This window comes from Mya arenaria, chromosome 10 (genome assembly GCF_026914265.1).
Source record: "Mya arenaria isolate MELC-2E11 chromosome 10, ASM2691426v1".
In the NCBI taxonomy this organism is placed as follows: Eukaryota; Metazoa; Mollusca; class Bivalvia; order Myida; family Myidae; genus Mya; species Mya arenaria.
The window spans coordinates 42,705,370-42,729,565 of NC_069131.1; the positions used below are offsets into that span (position 1 = coordinate 42,705,370).

Genomic DNA, 24,196 nt, shown 5'->3' on the forward strand with positions numbered 1-24,196 from the left:
ATTAAGTCACGAAATTTTGTGAAGTACTTTGTCAATAATTATTAAGTCAAGGCAATATTTATTTATTGTTTGGCACTTGATATGTTTTACACCAAACAAATATTGACATTATTTGAATGTGAATAAACCAGATCAAAAGAATGAACAACCTCGTTGTTAATAAACTGACTTAATATAAGCTGAGTTTGCCTTAATTTGAATGTGCTGTTTTATGTCACAGGAAATATTTTCTTGTCTTTCATGTCTTGTGCAGACTTGGCACCAGTTACAAATGAGTAATTACGGCTGGTGCATTAGCATTTAGTTATTGTTCTTTGATCATATTTATCCCATCATTATGCAATTATGTTAATACATGGTATTATAAAACAATTAGCGATAACTATAATATAATGATTTTGTCTAGTTAGCAGTCTTTTGAAGACTGTGAGACGGACCGAAGAACGGAGGGTCAGAAGTGTTTATTGTCTTAAACAGAGGAGCTTTCTGATCACCATAAATATAATATTTTTAGGTGTTTCATTGACCAAAGATGGAATTCATTATATACAGTAACCTGAATGCTAAAAATTATTCTGTGACTAATTATTTCTTTCTATTTTCAGGACTTAAATTGGAAGCAAGTAAACAAGCAAAACAAGAAGAGTTAGTGCCCCTGAATCATCTCCCTATACAAGAAATAAGGTGAGAACAGTTAATATTGCTAAAAATTATACTTTACATAAATGTGGCTCTTCTTTGTATATATATATATATAAAGTAAATCGGTCCGTATATCACTGTATTTTGATAAAAATCAAGTTGTTATAATGGCGTCCATGGTCCATATCCTATTTCGGGCCAGTCTGGACCTAGCCAGAAATGTTAATGTGGACAGCTGAGGTCATACAACTGGTAAGTGCAGCTTGCTCAGTTTACACAAGGGCATAAATTTATGACAAGTAAACATTATAAGCTTTTGTTTAATGAAACACATCTAAAGTGCTTTCAAAATAGTAAATGGTATTTCAATATGTTAAGTATAATATAAGAAATATTTACACACCAATCATGCCATGTGGCATTATAAAGACTGGCCAGTCGTCCTCAAAAGGTGAATGGACCTCTGTTTTAAACGTCCATATACACTTTCAGTGGCTGATTGGCTGGTCCTAATGTCATATGAACATGTGGTGTGTAATATTTCTTAAATATGCTCTAGTAAACTTTGGGGACCCCCATGTTTCAATTATGAAGCCAAAATTGTTGCTTAGATATTAGTGTTGAATTAGAATAACCTTAAGAAGTGCTTTAGGATGAAGGGTTACTTAAGTAACTTGGCCTAGTAAATATAAGTAGCAGATCCATGGTCCAGTGCTATTAAGGCGTCAGCGTAACACAGGTTCAATTACAGTAACCCCCACCCCCATTTACATTGGCGGATCAAAGTGTGTAGATGTACCCTTGACTGGTCAGGCGAGACATTCAATTCTTGTTATGTCAAAAAGAATGTTACCAGCAACAAAATTGTCTTAATTAATTAGCTCAGTGGCAATAATTGGAGCCCGGCATCCTTAGCTGGAGTAATTTGACTTTCCGCCAACCAGTTAGCATATATTCTGGTATTTATCGGCAAAAATATAACTGTTACTATTTTCATTTCACTGCTGGTCTGCTTTCATTGATGCAGAGCACTTTCACTTCCAATTTAGCTGTATTGCTGAACCAACTTGATTGTTTAAGAAGGACTATTAAGTTCATTTATTTCTCAGCCTCTAGTAATAGTGGATAACAGTTTGGATTATTGATTACATCAGTTTGTGGGAAGAATTATTTGTGTTTTTTTTGTGTGGAATTCTAGAGAGAAGCAAGTTCTGGACACTATATTCTTAAATCACAGGAATGTTATAGAAACATTTTTTTGTGTTTAAAATACTCAAAACACAGGAATATAGAAGTAAGTTTGTTTTTCTGTGTTTTATGATACGCAAACCACAGGAATACAATTGTAAAGTTGTTTTCCTGTGTTTAAATACTGATCAAATCACAGGAATATAATAGAAAGTTTGTTTTCCTGTGTAAAATACTAAAATTTCAGGAATATTATAAATTGCCTGTTTTTCTGTTTTACTTGTGATAATTAAAACACATAAACAAATATCATAAAATGAGCTTGCCTCGGAATCTTGCAGAAATTTAAAAAAGAATGAGAAGAACAATTTTAACATACCGTACTGCAGAATCGTTTTCAGGAATAAGCATTTTCATGGCAACAGGCCTATCAGTTGATACCAGATATCTCACATATTTTTCATTTATACAGATTGGATCGATTAAAGGAAATTTCATCTCAAAATATCTTTTTCATTGGAATAGAATATACAAATTAGTGTTAAAAACTTTGAGAAAACTTATGCGGTTTATAGAATGAGGGTACACAAGTGTCAGCGAAATTATGATTTATAGACTACTGTTTGCAAATAAACTAAGTCAAGCATACATGTACATGATAATCAGCTAATAGAAGCATAATGCCTTTTTGCCATGATAAGACAGTCAGTTTGTACCGCCCCAAAAGCGATATGAATAATAACTTTTCATCACTTAAAAAAGTGTAATTTATTAAGCTCCGATTTAATTGGCCGGTTAATGTGGAACCAAATAAATTCAGACAGTACATGTATAGTTCCTTTGCAGATGTAAGAGCCAGCCCCTTTGTAAGTAACTGCCATGTTTTCATTAAAAGATTAAGCTCAATCGCTGACTGCGGCAGTCCGGTTTCATTTTGTGAATTTGACTGACAAGCAATACAGATATTGCCCTCCATTGATGAATTTGGGCAGATGACTCAATGCTCCCAAACATTCAAATGCTAAGTTCATTTGCAAACATAACTAAATGTTTACATGCAAACAGTAGTAAATGTTTACGTACATAAAGCAAGAAAACATTGATTCTGTTTTAACAAAACATCTGGACTTTTTTTATATGCTAATTACGTCACTTTTCCTTCCCTAAAATCCTGTGTTGAAGATATCTGTCACAGAGTAGTTGATATGTTTGGGGATGATAGGGTAAGTTATTGAGGTTCTATCTAACAAAACAAAAGGGAAATGATATGTTTTGTGTATAACACTTTGTGGCTTATCAATTCTTTTTCTCCCAGTAATTTACACACACTATTATGTTGTTATGACATATGTCTGGGAAGAAATTTAAACTCTGATTCACAGATGACACAACAGTGTCTTCAGTGTCATAATATTTAACTGTGTGGGAGAAATATCATGCTTAAAACAGGATGTTGTTTTAATACTGTTAAAATATTTGCGTGTTCTATAAAGTCAGACATGTGTTTAAATTTAAAAAAACAAGGTAAGAGACATTATTGTAAATAATATGTGCTTTACTTCAAATAAGGAAATATAAGGCCATTTACCCTTGTGATTGAAATTATACAAAACTTGCACTCCAGTGAATTCTTTCAATATAGGCTAAGCTTGGGTTACAATAAGGTGAAATAACTGTCAAAATAGTCCAAATAATTGTATGTTGAGATAATTGTTGGGATTTTTGATATGGCAAAAGCAGAATTCAGAATTGAACTTCAAATTCATTAGACTTAAAACTGTCATACATGAGCAGATGCAGCTGACTTATACATGTACCAGTTTTGAGCTATTTTTAGACAACCTATATTGACTTATGAGGTTGACAGTCTGTTGTCAGCAAGACAGGAGTTTGTATGTCATTTATTTATTCAGTCAGGTCAAGCGTTGGTTTATCTGCATTAATCTCTAAATCCTAATGGTAATATTTATGTTCACACCTCTTTCTGACTAAACTCTTGACTTTGTAAATTTAAACAAGATTAAAAATTTGTCATTCCAACTATCCTCCATGTGTGAAATGTTTTGTTCGGTTTATACAAATAGTATGATTAATAAGAGGTGTGTTTAAAAAAAAATTGGCCAAGGTATAAATATGAGGTAAGTCTTTACTTTGAAAGTTTCAATCTTTATGGTCAAATTTCATTCTATTGTAAAACCAATAAAAAAAAATGCAATAATTTTTAGAGGAATAACAGACGAATTTAGGTTCGTTTTGGGAAAACCTCAAAACGATAAGTGGAAGTATCGACAGCATGAAGGTGATTTCAAATTTTGTCTGTCGGAAAGGAAAATGCTAAGTCCAACAAAAAACTTCTATAACCGCATGATTTAAGATCGAACCTGCAGTTTAGACGGTCCTGTAGTCTAAAATAATAGACGTGTTATACGGGATTCTGCCAATCCCTAACGTCTAAACGGGAATGTTCAAAAAACGGGGGTGTTTTAAAAATATTGAAATTGTTTTAAGTGAAGTATTTTATGGTTGAAATTGATCATAAAGAGTTATATTCATATTTTACCATGTAAGTGAAATGTTATTTTGCACTTAACAAACATTTAATGCATTAAATCAAGTTGTTTACCTTTCCAATAAAACGAAAGTTGACTGACACAGACAACAATTATGCGAAGGGGAACAACTCGATACAATCGTGATAGTTCGGCCTCCTCCGACAAAGCTTCGAGATAGACCTCGTTATACAATCGTAACAACTCGGCCATGGCCGAAATGTTCCGAGCGATTTAAAACTGTGCCCTAAAGCCTTGCAGGTGCCCTTCATGTATATATCGTTATGTTTTGACAGAATGAAATGAAGAAAAGCCTTTAAACTCATAATTATAAGTTGGATATTATTTTTTTTGTGTATGAAACTAATATAAAATAACATTGTCTGGTAAAATTTCCTGTTTTTATGATATTTTATAGACGCTATATGCTTTAACCCAGAATCCTGATCGGAACAACTACCCACTTCTGATACTAAACAATTTGTATGTGAAGGATTTGCCATATCAAAAATCTAAAAAAAAATCTGTCAACGTACAATTTTGGACTAGACGGTCCTGTAACAATGTAACACCAAATTATTTAAGGACTGAAACGTTTCAGGTTAAAAAATTCTTGCGATTTAATTCAAATAGGCAAAATCTTTATATAGTATAATAAGACAGAATGTTACATATATGTTCAAGATAAAAGATAATGACTTCTCTGAAATGATGCTGATAATGCTTCTGTGTCTGAGTGATTTTTCTTACGCTCGATATCAAAGCTTGATTAAAAATATTTAAGAATGCAGTATTTTGAATACAAAAAATTGACGTTGTGATGGAACTGTGTGTGCATTCTGGTAATTTATTGATCATGACACTCATTTTTATGTATTACACATAATTTACACTTGTTTTCCTTAACACTACATAATTTGCATTATGCAAGGTGTACATGTCTTTTGAAATTATAACTACGAAAAAGTCTAAAAAACATTTTATCGAAGTTTGACATTAATTTCTATGTTCAACTTGATCAGATCGACACACCCAGTCCTTTACAAATTTACTTTCAATGGGTTGAAATTCACTGATCATGAACATTGACGATTTTCCAGATGTCTTATAAAAATATATGAAATCATGATATAATTCAATACAAAATTATCCTCTCTAACTGATACTGCCACCTATGGTTTAATGACATTGTTTCAAGTATATTTGGTATATAATAATAACTTTGTCCAGTCCAAGGGAAATCGGCTGTTTGCCAATATTCTGTGATGAATGTAACTTCTCCACACACACAAACAAAAGCAATGTTTTTTGAAATTTCAACAACTTTCCAACCTGCAGTATAAAGAACAACAGATGCTCCCGGATCTGCTGATAAGCCTTGCCAGCTAGAATGTAAATGTGAGCATTCCTTGGCACTGTAGCTCTGACATGGGCCATTTAGAATTTGAATCATCACATTGTGGTTATAAATAGTTTGAGAAACTCGTTTGAGTTGGATTTGCCTTGTAACAAAACTAATCGACATCACCTTGACTTTTTAAGACATTACAGGACACTTAGTTCTTAACTTACTAAAGCTGCAATGATATATCAACATATAAAAATATTCCGTCTGATGATGCAATACAATTTGACATAACGAAAACAAAAAGACAAATGTTTATATGTTCATGTAGAAATTCTGATAAAATTATTCTCAGAGTTGGTAAAAAATGTTGTATGCTCATATGTTATCTGTTGCCTCAACTAACAAACAAAAGGTATTGTTCATTAATTTTAAGCTTTTCATTATGCGTTTCTTTCAAGGTTTCATGAAAACTTCATTATTTGAACAAAGTTTAAACTTTTACACCTAAAGGATGGTTTTAAAACTCTAAAAAAACACACAAAGGAATTTAAGCATCATGCACATATGAACCAATTTATAACTGACTGATAAAAACAAGTGTTTAACTGTGAGATGATTTTGGCAAAAATGAGTAATATCTCAACTTCTGCCATTCATAAAATACTAAAAGCCTCATAATTCTGCACTCCGTTTTTATATTACCTGAAATAGATTAATTGGAAGCATGTGTTTCGGCACATAAAGATACCTTTTTGAATGACATGGAATAACTTATGTTGATTATATGACTGTTGGTGGTTTGAGGGACAATTCCGGTTGTTTTACTGGCTTTTAATTGTCAGTTTAGGACTTCTCCATGTGTCGAAAGTTGTTCCAAGATTGGTATCACTTTCTAGACATTTGTTTGGGGAGTTTCCAGTCAGGCATTTTATGATATGCTGATGAACCATTGGGCTTACATGTTTAACTAAAAACCACTACAAATCTATTACCTTCATTATCAAAATATTATATTTTTTTCATTTCCAACCTGTGTTATGGGTAGTCATGTTCTATTTAATTTGGTAGATAATATTAATCTATTTAACTCATAAGTTCATAAATATAACTAAATCTAAATAAATCTATAGCTCCTATAAATCTAGTTATAGCTCAGTCTGTCTTTGAAGAAAAAATAGTTGAGGTATTGTCATACCCTTAACAGGCGTCGTCATTGGCCACATCGCTGGCAACAGTGGGCAAAACTTTCATCCTTTGCAATGACTCAAATGTACTTTAATCTTGGTACACATTCTGCCATATAGTCAATGTGTACATGAATGCTAAGCAAGGCTAATAAATCTGGCTGTAATCGTATTCAAATTATTCCCCTTTTTGACTGAAAACTAAACTGTCAGGCGTTCAAGGCGTTTGCATTTGATCCATGGAACTATACATATTAAATACTTAGGATGAACTAATGTATACATTTTTCATTGCACTGAATTAATTGCATGATAAAGCTGCTGATAAAAATTACATGTTTTGCTTGATTATTTAAAGATAGGTTCTAATTTCAAGCTGCACTCTCACAGATTTACTGTTTTTCCAACTTTTTTTTTTTTTGTCTTGGAATTAGCAAATTTTTGCGTAAATATCTGCAAACCAGTGATGAAAGACTCAGCTGACTAAAGATCAGATAAAAGATGTTCATATTTCCATTCCAAATTTAATGTTTTGGTTTAAACCGTTAGTAACAAAAAAAATGAAGTTGGAAAAACATTCAATCTGTGAGAGTGCAGCTTTAAAATGACTGTAAAATTGCAATTAATTTTCAATTTAAAATAAATTCTACCTTTGAGTAGCAACAGGTGGTTGGCTTATCAAATTGGATAGTAGATGAAATGAAACATAACATCAAAACTGCTCCAGGGTTTCTACAGTGAACAAATTGTCATGAAATTTGCATTTTATAATAACCTGTGGACATCTAGTAATCATATTATATGTCATGGTTCTGACTGGAATAGGTTGAGATTATGAAAGTTAATATATCCAGACTGCTTTTAGCTCAGAAGGTCCATTACTTGACTTGCACAAAGGCGGTACCGGGCTCGATACAAATGAAGAATATGTATAATTTTGTTAATGCTGTTTAAAGATAAACAAATGACTTCATAGAGGCTTAATTAATTTACATCTCTGACAAGACCACACAGTGTTTAGATTTTGTGATTTAAAAAAGAGATGCATTCTAAACAAAGACCTTATAATTAATTACAAAGAATCTCCAGGGAAATCTAAGAATTTGTTATATTTTTTTGTGACAGCATAGTTATCTAATGTCGGGCTTATCTTTTCCCAGTAATTACACACCTACACACAACAGGTTCTGTTGTTTATCCAATGCCTGACCTGTCAAGCAGCAGTGAGCAGCACTTGCCTGCCATTTCACTTTGGGGTAATAGATGTCACTTTGGGGCAGATAAATCTGATTGGGTACCAAGAGTTATCTCTCCTCCACTTGAAGAGTGATACTCTTATTATTATTATCTCCACCTTATGATATAATTAATGTAATGGCAAACAGTGATTCATTCTTGAAAATCTTTCTAGTATTATCTAAGAAGCTATATTACTCAGTAACAAAACATGTTATGCTAAAATGCTTGATAGATAAAGTGCCTAGTCCACTAAACTGGCTGGCATGAACAAATGTGGCTATCTGAGTGAGCTGCTGGCAGTTATAGGCTTTTTCCCTTAAGCTCAGAATCTTCCATTTAAATGCAGCACTTATTTTTCAGAAATGATGGTGCGTCAACATTTTAAGTGATTTAAATTGAAATGCATACTTTCCTCAACATTATTTTGAAGTTGCTTTATTTGGAATAAATACACTACTTAACTATGGCTCTTCATTGTTCAGCAATTTAACATTAATTATACCAAGCCTGTTGAAAGAATTGTGAGATGATATTACCTAGATGGCAAATTAAATTGGATTTTGTAAACAATCATGTGCCAATTAAAGGGTTCCTACTCAGATGTAAACAAAAGAAATAGGTTACAACGCACCATTAGTTGTGGGTTGTCAGGCTAACCATTTGTGGCAGGCAGGGAATTACATCCAATTATTGCTGAACTTGAAAGATGGGTTATTTGATAAGAAAAGGTAGCTATTATTGCTGACAAACAAATGCAGTGTACAGAAATTGGTTTGAGTCAGCTAGATCTGATTTGTTTTTTTGGAATACTATTTCATTGTTTTAGTGAATGCAATATTGCCTATTATTTAATCTTGTTCAACATTTGAATAACTTAAGTCATATCATTTTTGGGAGTGGAGATTTACTAGTTTAAATTTAAACTCTGTGAAAAACTTACATTTGGATTATTTTTTATAATAGTTCTTCAATAAGCATTTTATGATTGAATAAGTTGAAAGAGGCAAGTTATTTTGAAGATGTCACTTTACTTTGCTACATTGATATACTTATTATTGGAATATAGCTTGGTTGTTATATAGACACTAACAGTTATATTACTGTTAAATTACGATAGTTGACTGAATGATAGTTTCCTGGGTAGAAAATTGGAACTCATTGGTGCGTAAAGAGGTCACAAGATGTTGAAGACTCAGTGCCGGTGAAGGGGATTGAATCTATGACCAGTTGGGTGAAAGTTCTGGAACACCTAGGCTCCTATGACGTAACATCACCTCAAACATGTAATTTCATAAATAATATAATAATATCAGGAATTTTAACCACCTGTAAAAGATTAAACTTTAAGTATAATTGTATGGCATGCAGCATGCTGGCAGTCAAAGCCCTCATTGTGCTCTGAGAGCCAGTCTGTGTCAGTTGTTGTCTCGATTATTTCATTGATGAATCATGTTATTGTGTCTGCAGACTTATTTTTAAACCGATTCCTATCATACATCGTTTTTAAGTGATGATATTAATCAAATTTTCAGACCTTGAATTTAAAAGTTGTAAAAGAACAGTTGAGTCTTTATTTTTTATACGCATCATCCCAAAAACCTGATACTGGCATGGTATTCTCCAGTTACATGGTAAATGTCTTGCTGGGACCTTAATAGCCAACTTGGTGATAAATTTACCCCAAATATGTGACACAGGGTTATATATATTCGGCCTTACATGAATTATAGTGACTTGATTGTGTTAGATAATGCTTCTAGTTGTCATCCAATTGATAAATTTATTTTTATATATTTCTATATTGTTCAGTAGCTGTTTACTGTTTACTTTGCATTACTTCACTTTTTTTAAGTTTTATGCTTATTATATAACTGCTCTAACAGATTGTGAAAAAATATGTTTACATGATAGAATTAGTGTGAAAATGCAAAGGGATGGATACTGTCTATTGGGCTTAAATACCAGCCATGGATTTTAAATTTGATCCTCGAAGGACTGACTCTTGAGTGAGTGAGTGCAGGTTGTAATAATTGAATATGAGTACCTATAACTTATTAGGTTTAAATCATTACAGTAAGGCAAACTATGTAAAATAATTTATTGACTGAAAAGGTATAAAAGGTAAAAGGTAAAAAGTGACATTGTCAGTATTATCAATCAAATTAGGACAATAATTGATCCTTGTTTTAACCCTATTCTTCAGCATTTTATATTGTAATATGTCCTTTCAAAAGAAAACTATTGCAGAATTGTGTGTTACATTTTCATTTAACAATGGCACATTTATGTTCAGCCAAGTTCCTTACTAGTATATAGTTGTACACTGCACCAAATTCCCTCACGAATCCAGAAGAGCAGAACCCTCTCAAAGGAATTCCAAACATGAACCATATGGCCAATGGCAAAAGGCTTTTGTGTAAAAATGGCTGATTTTAGGCCCGATAATAAGCTTTAATCTTGTTAGTCATGCTATTTTCTGTCAGTACCTACATCAGAACCTGATTTTGTAAATAATACCATGTAGTATCAATGCATGTTCTTGACGTAGATCATTAATGATTATTGATCAGATGGAGTGGAAAATGACTTTTTTCTAACTAACAGGCCCTAAATAAAATACAGCAATGCACCTGTCAATTGTAACACGCCCCCCCCCCCCCCCCCCCCAGGTCCGGGGAATAGCAGGGACTTTATCTTTCGGTCTAGCCATCCCCGGTTAAAATATCCGCCCTGTGGGGATGAACAGATGGTAAAATCCCCGCTTAATGTTCCCGCACCCCAGGGACCCTAGGTAAGGCCCATTCCTTGCTATCTTTTCGGAACTGCGAGGCCACCTGAAAGGTAAAAACACTGCCCATTTCCCCGGCTATCCCCAGTATACCCCCGGACCTGGGGGGGGGGGGGGGCGTGGTTACTATTGACTGCATGGTGCATAATTTGAAGAAATCCTAATTTAAAAAAAAAAGATTTTTTTTTTCAGAAAACATTCACAAGCTTTAAAGTTTGAAATAAAATAAATCTTAAAATCCTTTTCTCAAAAGACATATAAAACAAAAATAAAATAACTGATTTAGTTTGGCAGCAGATCCTGATTCCTCTGGAGTGCTTAAAACAAGGTCACTGCCGTTAGACCACTTTATTAACCAAAGCCGAAAATGTGGCTGTAAGTAAGGTTTATTGAAAAATACTACTGGGGGCTGTTTTATGGTGACTCCTAGGAGCAATTCGTACCTAGGAGATATCTTCAATATCGCAGTACTCAGTGTTGAAACAATCTCCTTGGAATGAAATAAATTGCGGAGTATTGATGAATTGGAAACTCAAACATTCTTAAATTGTCATTCACTTTGAGCATGTTCACGGTGCACTAATGTTTTGCACCGTTTTAAACAACAACATGTTGTATAACGCCCAAGTTAAACAATATAAAATCGAGGATAAACAAAATCATTTTGAACCTAATGGGAGACGCCTTTTAACTTAATTAACTTCCTTCTGCAAAACTGTTCACCTGTTTGCCAGGAAATTCTGTTCCATTAAACTCATCATCTAGTTGTTTTTACTACAATATGCTCACAGAATATGTTTTTCATTCTTGCAAAAATAAATTACTGTCAATTAGGGCTGATATGAGTTTTGTCTTTCATTACAACAATGATATGATTTTTTCCAAGTCTTAATTTCACTCCCATATTGATAACATTATAAGAAACATTGTTGTCCTCTTTTCTAATTATAAGTATTATTATAATGATTGTGCAATTAGAATAAATGCATTATATAAAGAACACATTGTTTAAATGTTTTTGTTTTTTAAATATAGACTGTGTTATTGAATGCTATCTTCTTGATAATATTAATACAGATCCGGTTTCTTAAAGTGTGCATTTCTTGGTCATACAAAAAACATTCTCTGAAAGCCCAGAATATTCTGAGAATTCTTTCTTCCTGATTCTACGGTTTCCTGAACATCTGAAGATGAACACAATGGGTTATTGTGTATGGGAGATTGGTCAGGAATCATTCACTCTCTAACAAGAATTGAGACTTACAAATCATTCAGCTACTGATCATTTCGATATTACCCTGATAATTTTAGATATTGCCCTTTTCTCAATTCTCAAGGGTTATATCTTATGATGTTTCTTTTCTATGCCAAGATTTGTATGGCTTTGTAGTAGTGTACTCATGACTTCATTTTTTGTCCTCTAAACTCGTTTTTTTGGGCCAAAAAATAACTGGTTTGTTTATAGGTCATCTTTTTCAAAAACAGGTAGGGTAGATTTCTATTTTTATTGGGGTTTATTTTAGAACATATTGTCATCATTTGGAAATTGCTTTAAAGTAATATTCTGTATAAAACTTATATTTATGAAACACAATCTTTAACAAAGAAGAAGAAAAGCCTAGCTACCCTAGTACCTGTTTTTGAAAAGGATGTTACCCTAACCAAATCATTTTTTAACCAATGGAATTGGTCTATAAAAACTGTAGGATCGGCGCCTTATTCATAGGTAGGGTAACCTATACCAAAAATATTATTTTATAGGCCTAATTGAGTTAAACTTTGACAAACAAGAATGCTTACGACATTTCATTTTCCTGTTTCATTCTTTAGTGTTTGTTGAATCCCAACTTGTTGTTTCGGCGCAATTGACTGTTGCAGTTTCGGTCACAAGTGTTGATCAAGTGTTCTATAAGTCAAGTGTCCTGGAAGTGCTGTATTCGCACAACGCATAGTTTCCTTTGACTTGATCTAGATTTAAATACTTTTAGAAGACTATTGAGACACTTATTATTACTTATTATTTTGAGATTGCAATTTTCTTTGGGCTTGAACCAATGTTCTCTACCAACTTAAAGATTAACAAGGTTCTGGTGTGTAATCGTCAAATAGTAACTAAATTTGTACGCAAAATATTGATTTGTAGGGGGTCTGTTTTTTTTTTCCTTCTTTTTCTTTTATATTTTTAAGACTTCTATGTCTGGCACAATTGCTTTGAAAAAGGTTAATAACACAATTTTAGATATTACCATGAAAGGTTAATGAACCCATGTGATCACTATGACAATATGCACATGTATATGAAGTAGGTCCCATAACTCTGGCCATAGTAGTTTATTGATTTATTCCCCTTGACCAAGACAACTGAGGAAAACAGACGAGCTTTAGATTCAGCTGCTGGTGCTCTTGTTGTTAAATTGATGCAAGTTTTGAAATATTTGAACAATTATGCCGATGAATTGCTTCACTCTATGGGTGTCAATCATGACATTAATAAAGCTTGTTCATTGACTAAAGACGAAAAATATTGAGCATATAACGCACAATATAGCGTGCGTCACCCACTAGTGCAATAATTCAATAACTGGATATACAAATAGAAGCAGTTAATGAGTTCTTGCTTTATTGTGAAAACTGTTTCGTAATAAAACTATGGAGCAGGATACATTTTAGTTGTAAAACTGATATTTTGGTTTCTATTTATTGAAACTCGGGATTAAATTATCATTTTTAGTGATGATCATATTCTCCAGGTATTTTTCAGGTATTCAAGTCAACTAAGGGGAACACTGTATTATATATTATTATATTGATGTCAGTTACATCAAGTAAGGAAATAATACATACTTTATCACATTTTCGTCTCATGCTGTTAATCTTTTATGTTTTCAGTCTGGGGGATTGAAACTTTACCACTAGAGTGAAACGAAGTGCGATCGAGTCATTAAAAGCAAAAGCAAGATTTAAGCAGGTATATTAACATATAGTCTATAGTTTTGTTACAAATGTTTTACTTCATGTAATGGTTACAAGTCATTAGTATGTTATTTACCAAACTAATTGGTTCAAGATCAAAATGGCTGATCATGAATGCTTTAATTCACTAAAGTAAATGTACGACAGATTTGAAAATACTGCCATTCCATTGGACAAAATATAACCTATGAACACTAACACTGAAAACAGATATTCATGATTTAAGATCATTTATTGCATAAATTTGGATGAGAAAAAAAAGTTTTTGAGGGGTTATATTATTACGTTTAAAAATAATTCATGCAAATCGTTTACATTTTACAGTCCATTTAGTGTTGATTGTTTAAAAAAGAAAATAATTCTATCATTCCTGCCAATCTAACACAATCATTATTAAAGTGGTTGGAAAGAATTATAACGATTTTTTATTTTTCTAAAATAAACAACTAATACTTAGTGTAAAAACACATTAGTCATGCGAATGAATGTGTGGTATTAATAAAATTCCAATTTCCTTATATAGTAAATGTATCTCGAGCCTTATGCATATCGCATATGGTATACAGTGAGAACGATACATTCAATGACACGGCTATGTCACTGCGTATATGCAAATAAACATTCTTACAATTGGAACAATAGCTACCGTGCAGGCTTCCAACGTTAATAATCATTTTCTGAAGTGAATAGCAAGTTTTTAAAACATTCATAAGTTTCTGACGGCAGTGTTTAAACAGTTGAAATTAAAGTAGGTGAATTTCGGAATACAGTGTTGAGTGTTAACAGGGATTCTAGATGTGGATTTATTTCAATTCTAAATATTGGTATGAACATTTCATTTATGTTAAAAATACTTTTATGTTTTATGTTTCGAAATTGGCCCAATTAATTTGAATGACAGAAGAACTGTTCTTGTTTTATTTTTGTACATTTTTATACTCCAACTTGGATATTTCATATGTTATGCCTCAACGAATGATATTATACACATGTATTTTATGGTTTTTCTGAAGTAATATAATAATTTTGAAAGTTTAATGAAAATCGATTATGGGTGATCATATAATCTATTATCACCGATGTATCGTAGTCGCACGAGTATATTTGATCATCATCCAGGCGCCATCACTAAATGATCGTAATAACAGAACAATTTATAAAATTTATGTAATAAACACTATTGAGGCTGTTGAAACTAGTACAAAACTATACAAAACAATAAATTTGTGTAATTGATACCTCCGAGGTATTTGTTGAAATACATTGATGTTAAATGCTAGGATTGTATTGCATGTCTCTTTAACATGATCCACAGCTTTTGTGTGGTTTAAAAAGTTATCCTGTATTCTTATCGATGTAAATTCTTCAAAACCACAACTTTGTTTATGTTTTAAGCCTCATAGGACAAACTCTGACTAAGTGTGTGGATTTTTAGAAGGAAGAGTATGATAAAGACTTTAAAGCCTTTAAAATATTTCTAGGTTTGTTTCCTTTAATTATTGATAGAGAGGAGTGTTGTGTATTCTTGAAAAAGATAAGGAAAAGTTACTGGAACTAAATATTTAAGTGTGACTTGAATTTTTTAAAGATCAATTTAAAATGAGGAAAATGTAATAAACTGAATGACATATTTCTAGGCTTGTTTGTCACACTGGGTTGTGGGTTCAAGCCCCACACATGCCGTTTCTGTGAGAAAAAACTCGATGAGATAAATATTGATACGATAGATGCTATCAAGAATGTAAAAAAGGAAAGAATATGAAAAGAAAAACAATCCTGTACTAACCTAAAATGAATATGTTAAGTTACTGAAAATGCACATATTATATTTCATTGGTCGGTATTTCAAATGTTCTTTTATTTTTGTTTGATTAAGTTTGTATAGAAAAGCAAAAAATAAATAACACTTAATTATTGATGTGAATGTCCTCATACCAGCCTGGCAGTGCACACTCTTGAATCCCTGCATGACCCACTTAATCAAACCAATTAATGACTAAAATTGGGGTGAATGCGAAAAGGTTCTAAGTGACATTAAATAAAGAAGATGGAACCTTTTTGCTTTCACCCTTCGTAATGGAACTTTGGCTCTTGCGTTTGTGAGAAGCATTCTAGAGATCCTATTAGAATCCATCCAGCTAGCTCCATCAGCAGAGACATGACTGTAAACACTAAGGACTTTTAATGCATTATGACTGTTAAGTTTCTGCATATTGTACTCATTGCATTTGTCCATACATAAAATATTAGAAAGCAAGTAAAAATTCTATTTGAAAGGGATTGATTTGCGGTATAGCAGCTATTGACACGAGGGTTTGAGCAAATAGTCCCATTTAATGGAAAACTGTCATAGGAAAATGATAGATATTTCTTGTGTCTGAAATTGGAGAAATTGATAGGAAATTATTCATGGCTAGATAAATAGGAGAGGTATTTAGGTTGTCTGCAATTACGTCAGTTTAAGACAGGTTATGATTACGGTTTTATTTAAGACATGAAGCATCTTTGAATAATATAACTGGCTGTCTTGTGTACTTGACATGGAAAAGATTTCTTAATCTAGGTTATATATATTATATATGCTTGTCTGTTTTTTTAAAGAGGTTTTTTTAGTTAATGTGATAGCTATGGTGTAAGCACCATCATACATTAACTTTAAACTAAATTGCCCATAACTCAAAAACTGTTCTAGATATTGAAATAAAACTAATGGTACATTTGTCAGTCACAATATGCACGCGTATAGCCAGGCAAATGACAACAAAGTTGATATCCTTTATGGTGCTCTTGTTAACATGAAAATGTAAAAGAGAAATTGCCAAAGGATTGATTTCCATCCTGGAAATAAACATTTTAAAAGTTATATCATTTTAAATTTTTATAAGTAAAGATTAGAAAAAATCATTTCATTATAACTGTGATATCATTTGGAACAATTTTTGTTGTTGTTGATCATTGATTAAACTACAACCAGTTCCAACACATTATTATGAATAATACGTGAGTTTTGAAGTCATAAGTTTTCTTTTATATTGAAAATACTGTTTTATTTTCAGATCATAATATTCCATTGCTGTGCCATCAACCATGATCTTCGCGGCCAGTTTACTATGTCTGGCTGCTCTGACCAGTGTCCAAGGGCGTAAGTGACCGCTAGATTTATTCCAGATCATTTTTACTGTAAATTGCGTTATTTGGTGAAAGGTGGACACCTTTAGGACTGAGCCACTCTTGCTGTCAGTCTTAAAGAGATTCTACATTGGATGCAAGTTCTTCTTCAATAAAAATGGACATAGTGTCTGGTTAGTGGCTAGCGCACTTGCTGCTGACCAGGGGCCCAAGGTTTTCGATCGCCCTCGGTGCATTAAGTTTGTGTTTGCCAAGCCTGGCAAATGGGTGTCCGCCTGGTACTCAGGCCTTTCCAACAACACAACAACTACGTTATTGCATAACATGATATATATATAAATATAATGTTTAATGACTTGATTGTAAAATAAAGAATAAACTAAACTATACACATCTCTTTCAGGTGGAGGATCCCCACCAAAGATCTCCATACCCCAGGGTAACAACTGGCCAAAGTCTTTTGAGTATATACGTAAAGGAAACAAAGAGACCTTTGAATGCGTGGCGGTTGGTCCAGGTCCACTGAAGTAAGTTGGAAATGGGAATAGTTACATAGTTTGTAACATAGTGGTTCATTTTTAGCGTGTATTTTATTTGCTGAAAATGGAGTCAAGATTTGGAATAGCATTAGTGACAGCAGCCTGTGCCAAATCATCATGTAAGAATGTATGAAATAACAAAAAAACAAATGGATCTGACATTACTTACCATTGAATGCAAAATTTAATTTCGTAAAATATTGTATAAAGTGGGAACGTATTCAGATTTTCCTGACCTGCCACATTTATCGTAAAAAAAACTGGTGTTTTGATAAATGAAAATTAATTGGTTCGGCCTGAAATCAGCGCCAATTGATTGTATTTTGGTCATAATCAATCATCGATTTAACCAGAGACTTGTTTTTCATCTTTCCTCTCTTTATTTGAGTTCGGTTAATTTCTGTAAATTTTCTCCTCTGGGTTCATTTATACATTCAGAAATGTTCAGTTGTTATTGTGAACAATATGACCAAAAGCAATAAACAATACTAAATTACTTCAAATATACGCATAACATAAGCATTGTTACGGATAATGAGTTATTGTACAAGAAAAAAAACTACAATTAACGTATTGTCAAAAACATATTGTTCTATCGATAATTGGTAACTAGAGTGAAACCGATTATCGATGGAACCAATTCCCAACACTACCGAATGACTATTTTGTTAACTTTTCCATAAAATGTGTGGTGCTAAAATAGTATGGAAAAATAACATCAATGTTACATTACTCTGGTGTAATCTAAGAGCATGTGTAATGGTTGTATTGTACTGGAAACCAGAAACATCATGTGACTGAAGGGTCATGTACATCATGTATTATATTTACAGGTATGAATGGCGATATAATGGACAACGTATAAGTGCGAGGCCAGAAGAGGTTCGCTTTGATGAGAACGCTGGTAGTCTGTTTATTGGCGAGTACTTTAATGAGCAGCTGACAGGAGACTACCAATGTGTTGTGAGCAACGCCTATGGGACTGCAATGACGCCATATTTGACCATCTCCGCCACAGGTATGTGTATTTAAAAGTTAACACTGTCAAAATGGCACCTGGGCCATGCATATTTACTATCATATCAAGAGTATTGATCATTCAAAGTTCATGTTAATCCATGTATTGTGGAGAAATACAATGTAATATAGTGAAACATATTTTAAGGGAATTATCCCTTGGATTCTTTTCTGATGAAATCTTTGTATATAAAAAGTTCTCTTAGTTAATAAACTTTTTTTAATCAAACTATTACATTTGTCCTTTGAAAATTGGACAATATAACTCACAGGGGCTTAAATATGAGTCAGTGAATGGAAAAATGCAAGTGTTCTATGAGGAAGCCCTAACTTGTAACAATATGATATATCCCTTTAAATGATACTTTCGTATGGAGTGGTCGTATCTGTAAGGATCAGTTTTCCAAAGTTTACCTAAGTTACGGGCTGCTTTGGAAAGTTTACCTAAGCTGTTCCCTTGTGTTACCATCATGTTCACCTTAGCTGTTCCCTTGTGTTACCATCATGTTCACCTAAGCTGTTCCCTTGTGTTACCATCATGTTCACCTAAGCTGTTCCCTTGTGTTACCATCATGTTCACCTTAGCTGTTCCCTTGTGTTACCATCATCATCATGTTCTTTGCGTCAGATATCTATTGGCCTCCATGTGACTAGCTTTCAACTAAGTTCACCACTGCCAGCCAGTGTTTCATTATTTGCCAACTGAAACCAACTAAGGCAAACTCTGTACAACTTAATCAAGTGTTCAGGAACGTCTATAAACGAAGCACAAAGTACACCAACATTAATTTCCAAACAAATACATAGTTTTAGCATGTTAAGATTTTTCAAAGAACACACATGGTTTGCCAGCTTACCCCAGCAAACATCAACTCTTATAAATTGTAACAACTTTTACTATCAGAGCTAGACATTTTCCCTTACCATGGTTAAACATCAGTCCAAACGTCGTAGTGTAAACCTAGATTTACAAAAAGGACATTTTTGGTTGGTCAAATGTCTTAATGTGGGTAAAATGAATGTGTCGTCGATGAAACAAGCAATGTCATTAACACTGTTACATTCTTAGAAGTGGTATTTCATTCACTATGCACGACAGATCAAATTTTTTCTTACACTAACAGTAATACCAAATCATAGAATCCTAAGATAACATATAGCTTTATTAGTAAGATAACTACACTTGCTGCCATTTAGCCTCAACAGAAAGGAAAAGGCTAAGCAACGCCTGAAGAAGTGGAAAAGCGATTCGTAAAGAACACATTAACTCAGATTAACCCTATTTCACTACTAAATTGTTATCTTTCTTTACCATTTTTTTTTTAGTGGCGTATGCATTCCCTGGGGGTGAAAACACATTTGCAAAGAACGTTGAAGCGTATGCGACAAACTACTTCACGATGGACTGTGAAAACATTCCCCGCAGTGTCCCGCAATGGACGTTTGATTGGCAGAGAGGAATAATGGTATGTAAGAGGTACAGAAAAAAGTAATGAAGAAATCATCTGACATCGGAAGCGATGGCAAAGTGGTTTGTATTTAAGATTCTGAATGAGAAACAGCTTCCATCCTTTCTCAGGGAATTATCAGTGAGGCCTAAAAAAAAATATTGTTTGGTTAGGGTTACATCCTTAAAAAAAATAGGTAGGGTAGGTAGGCTTTTTATTTTTTTTATTATTTTTTTTTTATTAGGTTTTATATAAGAAAATAATTTTCATCATTGGAGAATGGTGTTAAAGCTATCTTCTGTATAAGCATTTAAGGTTTAAACTTAATATTAAAAAGCAATTTAAAAAAAAAACGAGATTTTTTTTTTTTTTTTTTTTTTTTTTTTTAATGTTTCATATTTTTTTTTCAAACTGACTATAAAAACGGTAGGGTCGGCGCCTATTCCGTAGGTAGGGTCGGGTAACCCGAACCAAATGTATTTTTTTTTTAGGCCTGATAAGAACTTGGTGAATTATAAATAATCACATTAACTGTTAGGAAAGTGAGGGGCCCTAAAGGAAGGAGCTTACAAGACGCAGTAGCCGGCAATAATCATAAGTCAATAAGAAGCAGTGGGAGGCTACTAACAGTAGTAGCAAACAAGAAGCAGTAGCCAGCAAGAAGCAGAAGTCAGCAAGAAGCAGTAGCCAGCAAGAAGCAGAAGTCAACAAGAAGCAGAAGCCAAAAAGAAGCAGTGAGCTGCGAAGACCCAAAAGTCTGCAAGAAGCAGTAGTAGGCAAGAAGCTGAATCTGATAAAAAATTGAAGTCGACAAGAAGCAGTATCTGGCAAGAAGTAGTAGCCAGCAAAAGGCAGAAGTTTAAAGAAGCCGTTGCCAACAAGAAGCAGAATTTTTCAAGAAGCAGTAGCTGACAAGAATTTCAGATATCATTGCTAGAATTTAAATTATCTTTTGATAGTAGATGTTATAATGTAACAGGCAGTCTTTAACTCTTCAACAGTAGGGCATCTCAAAAAGGACATTTTTAAACCACATAAAGAATAACTTAATCTGATTTAATCACATTTTTATTTTATTCGCAGGTTGGTAACACACTATCGGATACAAGTCGTGTGCCAGTAGGTGAAAGAATGGTCATCGACCCTAAAGGTGAGTACTATATATATATATATATATATATATATTTGAGGGATGATCACAAATATGTGGATTTCTCTTATAGGTTTTGCATGTGTTGTATTAGGTACTTCATGATTTCCAAACGTATAACTTAGCTACTTGTCTACACAGCCCTAAGAAAGCATTCTAATAAACACAACTTCAACCTATTTATGGCTGATCCAAAATCGATATAAAAGCTCTGCCATGTTTTGCTAAACTTGGTTTGTAATTTCTATTCTGTATCTGACTCAAAAGTCAAGGAAATTTACAAGCACTAGTAAATGAATAAGGGGCTAGAAAGTTATTGTTATCAAGATCTAAACCAAGAAACAGCATTTCTTTAGCAGTGAATATTTATACTTGCAACCTTTTTACTCTTAGACTATAAATATTGTGCAGGCAAGATATCAGCACAAACAAAAAAACTCAGTCTTTAATAATATTTTTTTGTCATTGATAGTTAAAAAGTTTACATATCGTAATATTACGTTGCGGGTCAGGATTGGTGTTTGTAATTATTAGCGTACAATGGATGAGAATGAAAGTAAAATTATAAATGATAATAATGAACAGGTTGAATTTATATGTATATTCTCTATTAACTTGCAGGGACCTTACATTTTCTGTGGGTCGAGTCGTCCGACAATGGCTACATATACGCATGTGAAACCAAAAACGAGATCATTCTTATGGACGTGAGGAACACTCAGACGTTTAAACTGAACGTGATGACTGGTAAGGATTTTAAACCAGTTTGTTTTCTACAATCGGCAGGCCTCATTCAAGACAGTTGTAAATCATATAGAAAATTTGTGTAACAACACTTACAGTCTTGTGCAAGGCCTGTTTTAACTGTTTTAGGTTGTTTTGCTAGGTCCTGTGTTTCATTGTTCTGGTTTTGACCATGAGGTTTAAGATTCACCAGCCATATCTTCTCTTGTCAAATGCAATGGTTATTTTTTTTTTTTTAAATCTGTGAACTATTTTTGAGATAAATCAACCCTAAATAACAGTGACCTACAGTATTGATGAGTAAGCAAACATTTCTATGGTCATTTGTAGATAATTTCAAGCTAATGAAATTTAATTTTGAAATCTTTTAATCTTAAATTCTGGTATTTTATACCAATGTACATATGGTCATATGTAGATAATTATACCCCCACAAAGAAGTTTGAGGGGGTATATATAGGAGTGAGCTTGTCGGTCGGTTGGTCGGTCGGTTATGGCCTCTTTTCAAAGGAATGGTTTGCCATTCCTGTGTCCAGGCGGCATTTGAGGGTATTCGCCACTCCTGTGACAGCTCTAGTTTTAAGCTAATGAAGTTTAATTTGGAAATTCTGTGAAATCTTCTAATCTTAAATTCTGGTATTTTATACCAATGTACATATGGTCATTCGTAGATAATTTAAATCTAATGAAGGTTTATTTTGAAATTCTGTGAAATCTTCCTATCTTAAATTCTGGTATTTTATACCAATGTACACATGGTCATTTGTAGATAATTTAAATCTAATGAAGTTTAATTTTGAAATTCTGTGAAATCTTCCTATCTTAAACTCTGGTATTTTATACCAATGTGCATTTAATGCGCATGACCTGTGTCAATTAAGCAATTTCCTGTGCACTGAATGCAATAAGGTATGACAAACTAATTGTTGAAAAAAATCAAACACACTTGGAATACTGTTGGCTACTTGTTACTTTCATGTGATTTCATTCATACAGGTTCAGGTAAAGACCGATCTCCAGAGTTGAAGTACAACGGGGATGTGACGGTTGAAGCAGGGCAGAGGGCTAAACTCACATGTATATTTACCTACTACTCTGCAAGAGGGTGTGTACATGTACCTATATGTAGCATTTAGTTTTGTGGTGAAAATTGTAGAAAGCAATTATTATATAAAATTATCAAAATTTAACAGCACTATAAATGAACATGCTTGCACAGTTTAAATGGAAACAAAGTAAATGGAGTGTCAAATTTAAGGGTAAAAAGAAGGTAAAAAAAAGATTTCTGCCTGTTACATGTGCTTCCATTTTACATTTAATTGGAATTTTCTTTGTTTTCAGTGAAAAACTCCAGATTGACTGGATCTTTCAGAACAAGAAGGTGGGAGAGGGTACAACCCTGGTGATAGAGAACGTTAAGATTCCTGATGCCTTACAGAATCAGGAGGGACAGTACATGTGCGAGGCCCGGCTTGGCAATATGCAGCCTGTGAGAGGCACCGTGACACTGAAGATTATTGGTAACAATGCCACACTGTTTTCAAGTCACGTTTCGTTTTTACTAGGAATGCAAACGAATGGCAAAATAGATATTCGAATATTCGGAAATTCTTTTGATCGAATATTCGATTACCGAAATACTTATTTTATAAGAAGTAGTAAACTACTATTATTATTTGCTAAAGTAATAGCTGGGACATGTTTACCCTACGTTGTCATAGCCAGTATGCGAAGAGAATCCCGAATACACTAAATGAGTCTTTAAAATTCTGCATATTCAGAAATGAAAAAAACAACAATACCTTATAAACAAACAAACAAACAACAAAGTAGAATAATTTCAATTCTGCTGCATTATTTGTAAACAATGTGAAATTAGATGGATTATTATTCAAATAGCGTTTTGCGCTAATGGAGGGTCTTTCCGTAGGATGATGAGCCTCGTTCTGAGATTGGCCTCTAAATTGTTTGTATTACTATGAAAAACCCAAACCAACTAGGGAACTAGTAAAATAATAAAACAAAAATATATATGGATTAGACTCATGTTTTATACAACAATAGAGGAAATATATCCTGAATGCTATACTATACATTTAAATTTCAAAGCACGAACATTGTGTCGAAACATGGAAGACTGTTTAAAGCACATATATGTAACAACATTATTGTAGCACATAGCATTCATATCATCACGGCGATTTGAGCTACTGTGAAATCATTAATGTTCGTGGGGCATTTATGTTCGTGGTTTTCGT

At 33.2% G+C, this 24,196-nt stretch overlaps 1 protein-coding gene across 5 annotated transcripts in view; it reads left to right on the forward strand.

Annotated features, from left to right (window-relative positions):
- The window catches only part of LOC128205162 (neuroglian-like), a 60,434-nt gene that overhangs the window by 21,977 nt on the left and 14,261 nt on the right, over positions 1–24,196 (forward strand). For 2 of the 5 annotated variants that reach the window (XM_052906618.1, XM_052906619.1), the window contains exons 2-11: positions 606–684; positions 13,828–13,906; positions 16,968–17,053; positions 17,444–17,567; positions 18,413–18,597; positions 19,923–20,062; positions 21,128–21,194; positions 21,816–21,941; positions 22,935–23,043; positions 23,280–23,458. In XM_052906618.1, coding sequence (XP_052762578.1) covers positions 16,999–17,053; positions 17,444–17,567; positions 18,413–18,597; positions 19,923–20,062; positions 21,128–21,194; positions 21,816–21,941; positions 22,935–23,043; positions 23,280–23,458 — 985 coding nt within the window. In that variant the 5' untranslated portion in view covers positions 606–684; positions 13,828–13,906; positions 16,968–16,998. Of the gene's footprint in view, positions 1–605; positions 685–3,035; positions 3,054–3,267; positions 3,355–13,827; positions 13,907–14,467; positions 14,736–16,967; positions 17,054–17,443; positions 17,568–18,412; positions 18,598–19,922; positions 20,063–21,127; positions 21,195–21,815; positions 21,942–22,934; positions 23,044–23,279; positions 23,459–24,196 lie in introns of those variants that run through there. The other 3 variants (XM_052906621.1, XM_052906620.1, XM_052906623.1) reach the window with 3 other exon arrangements.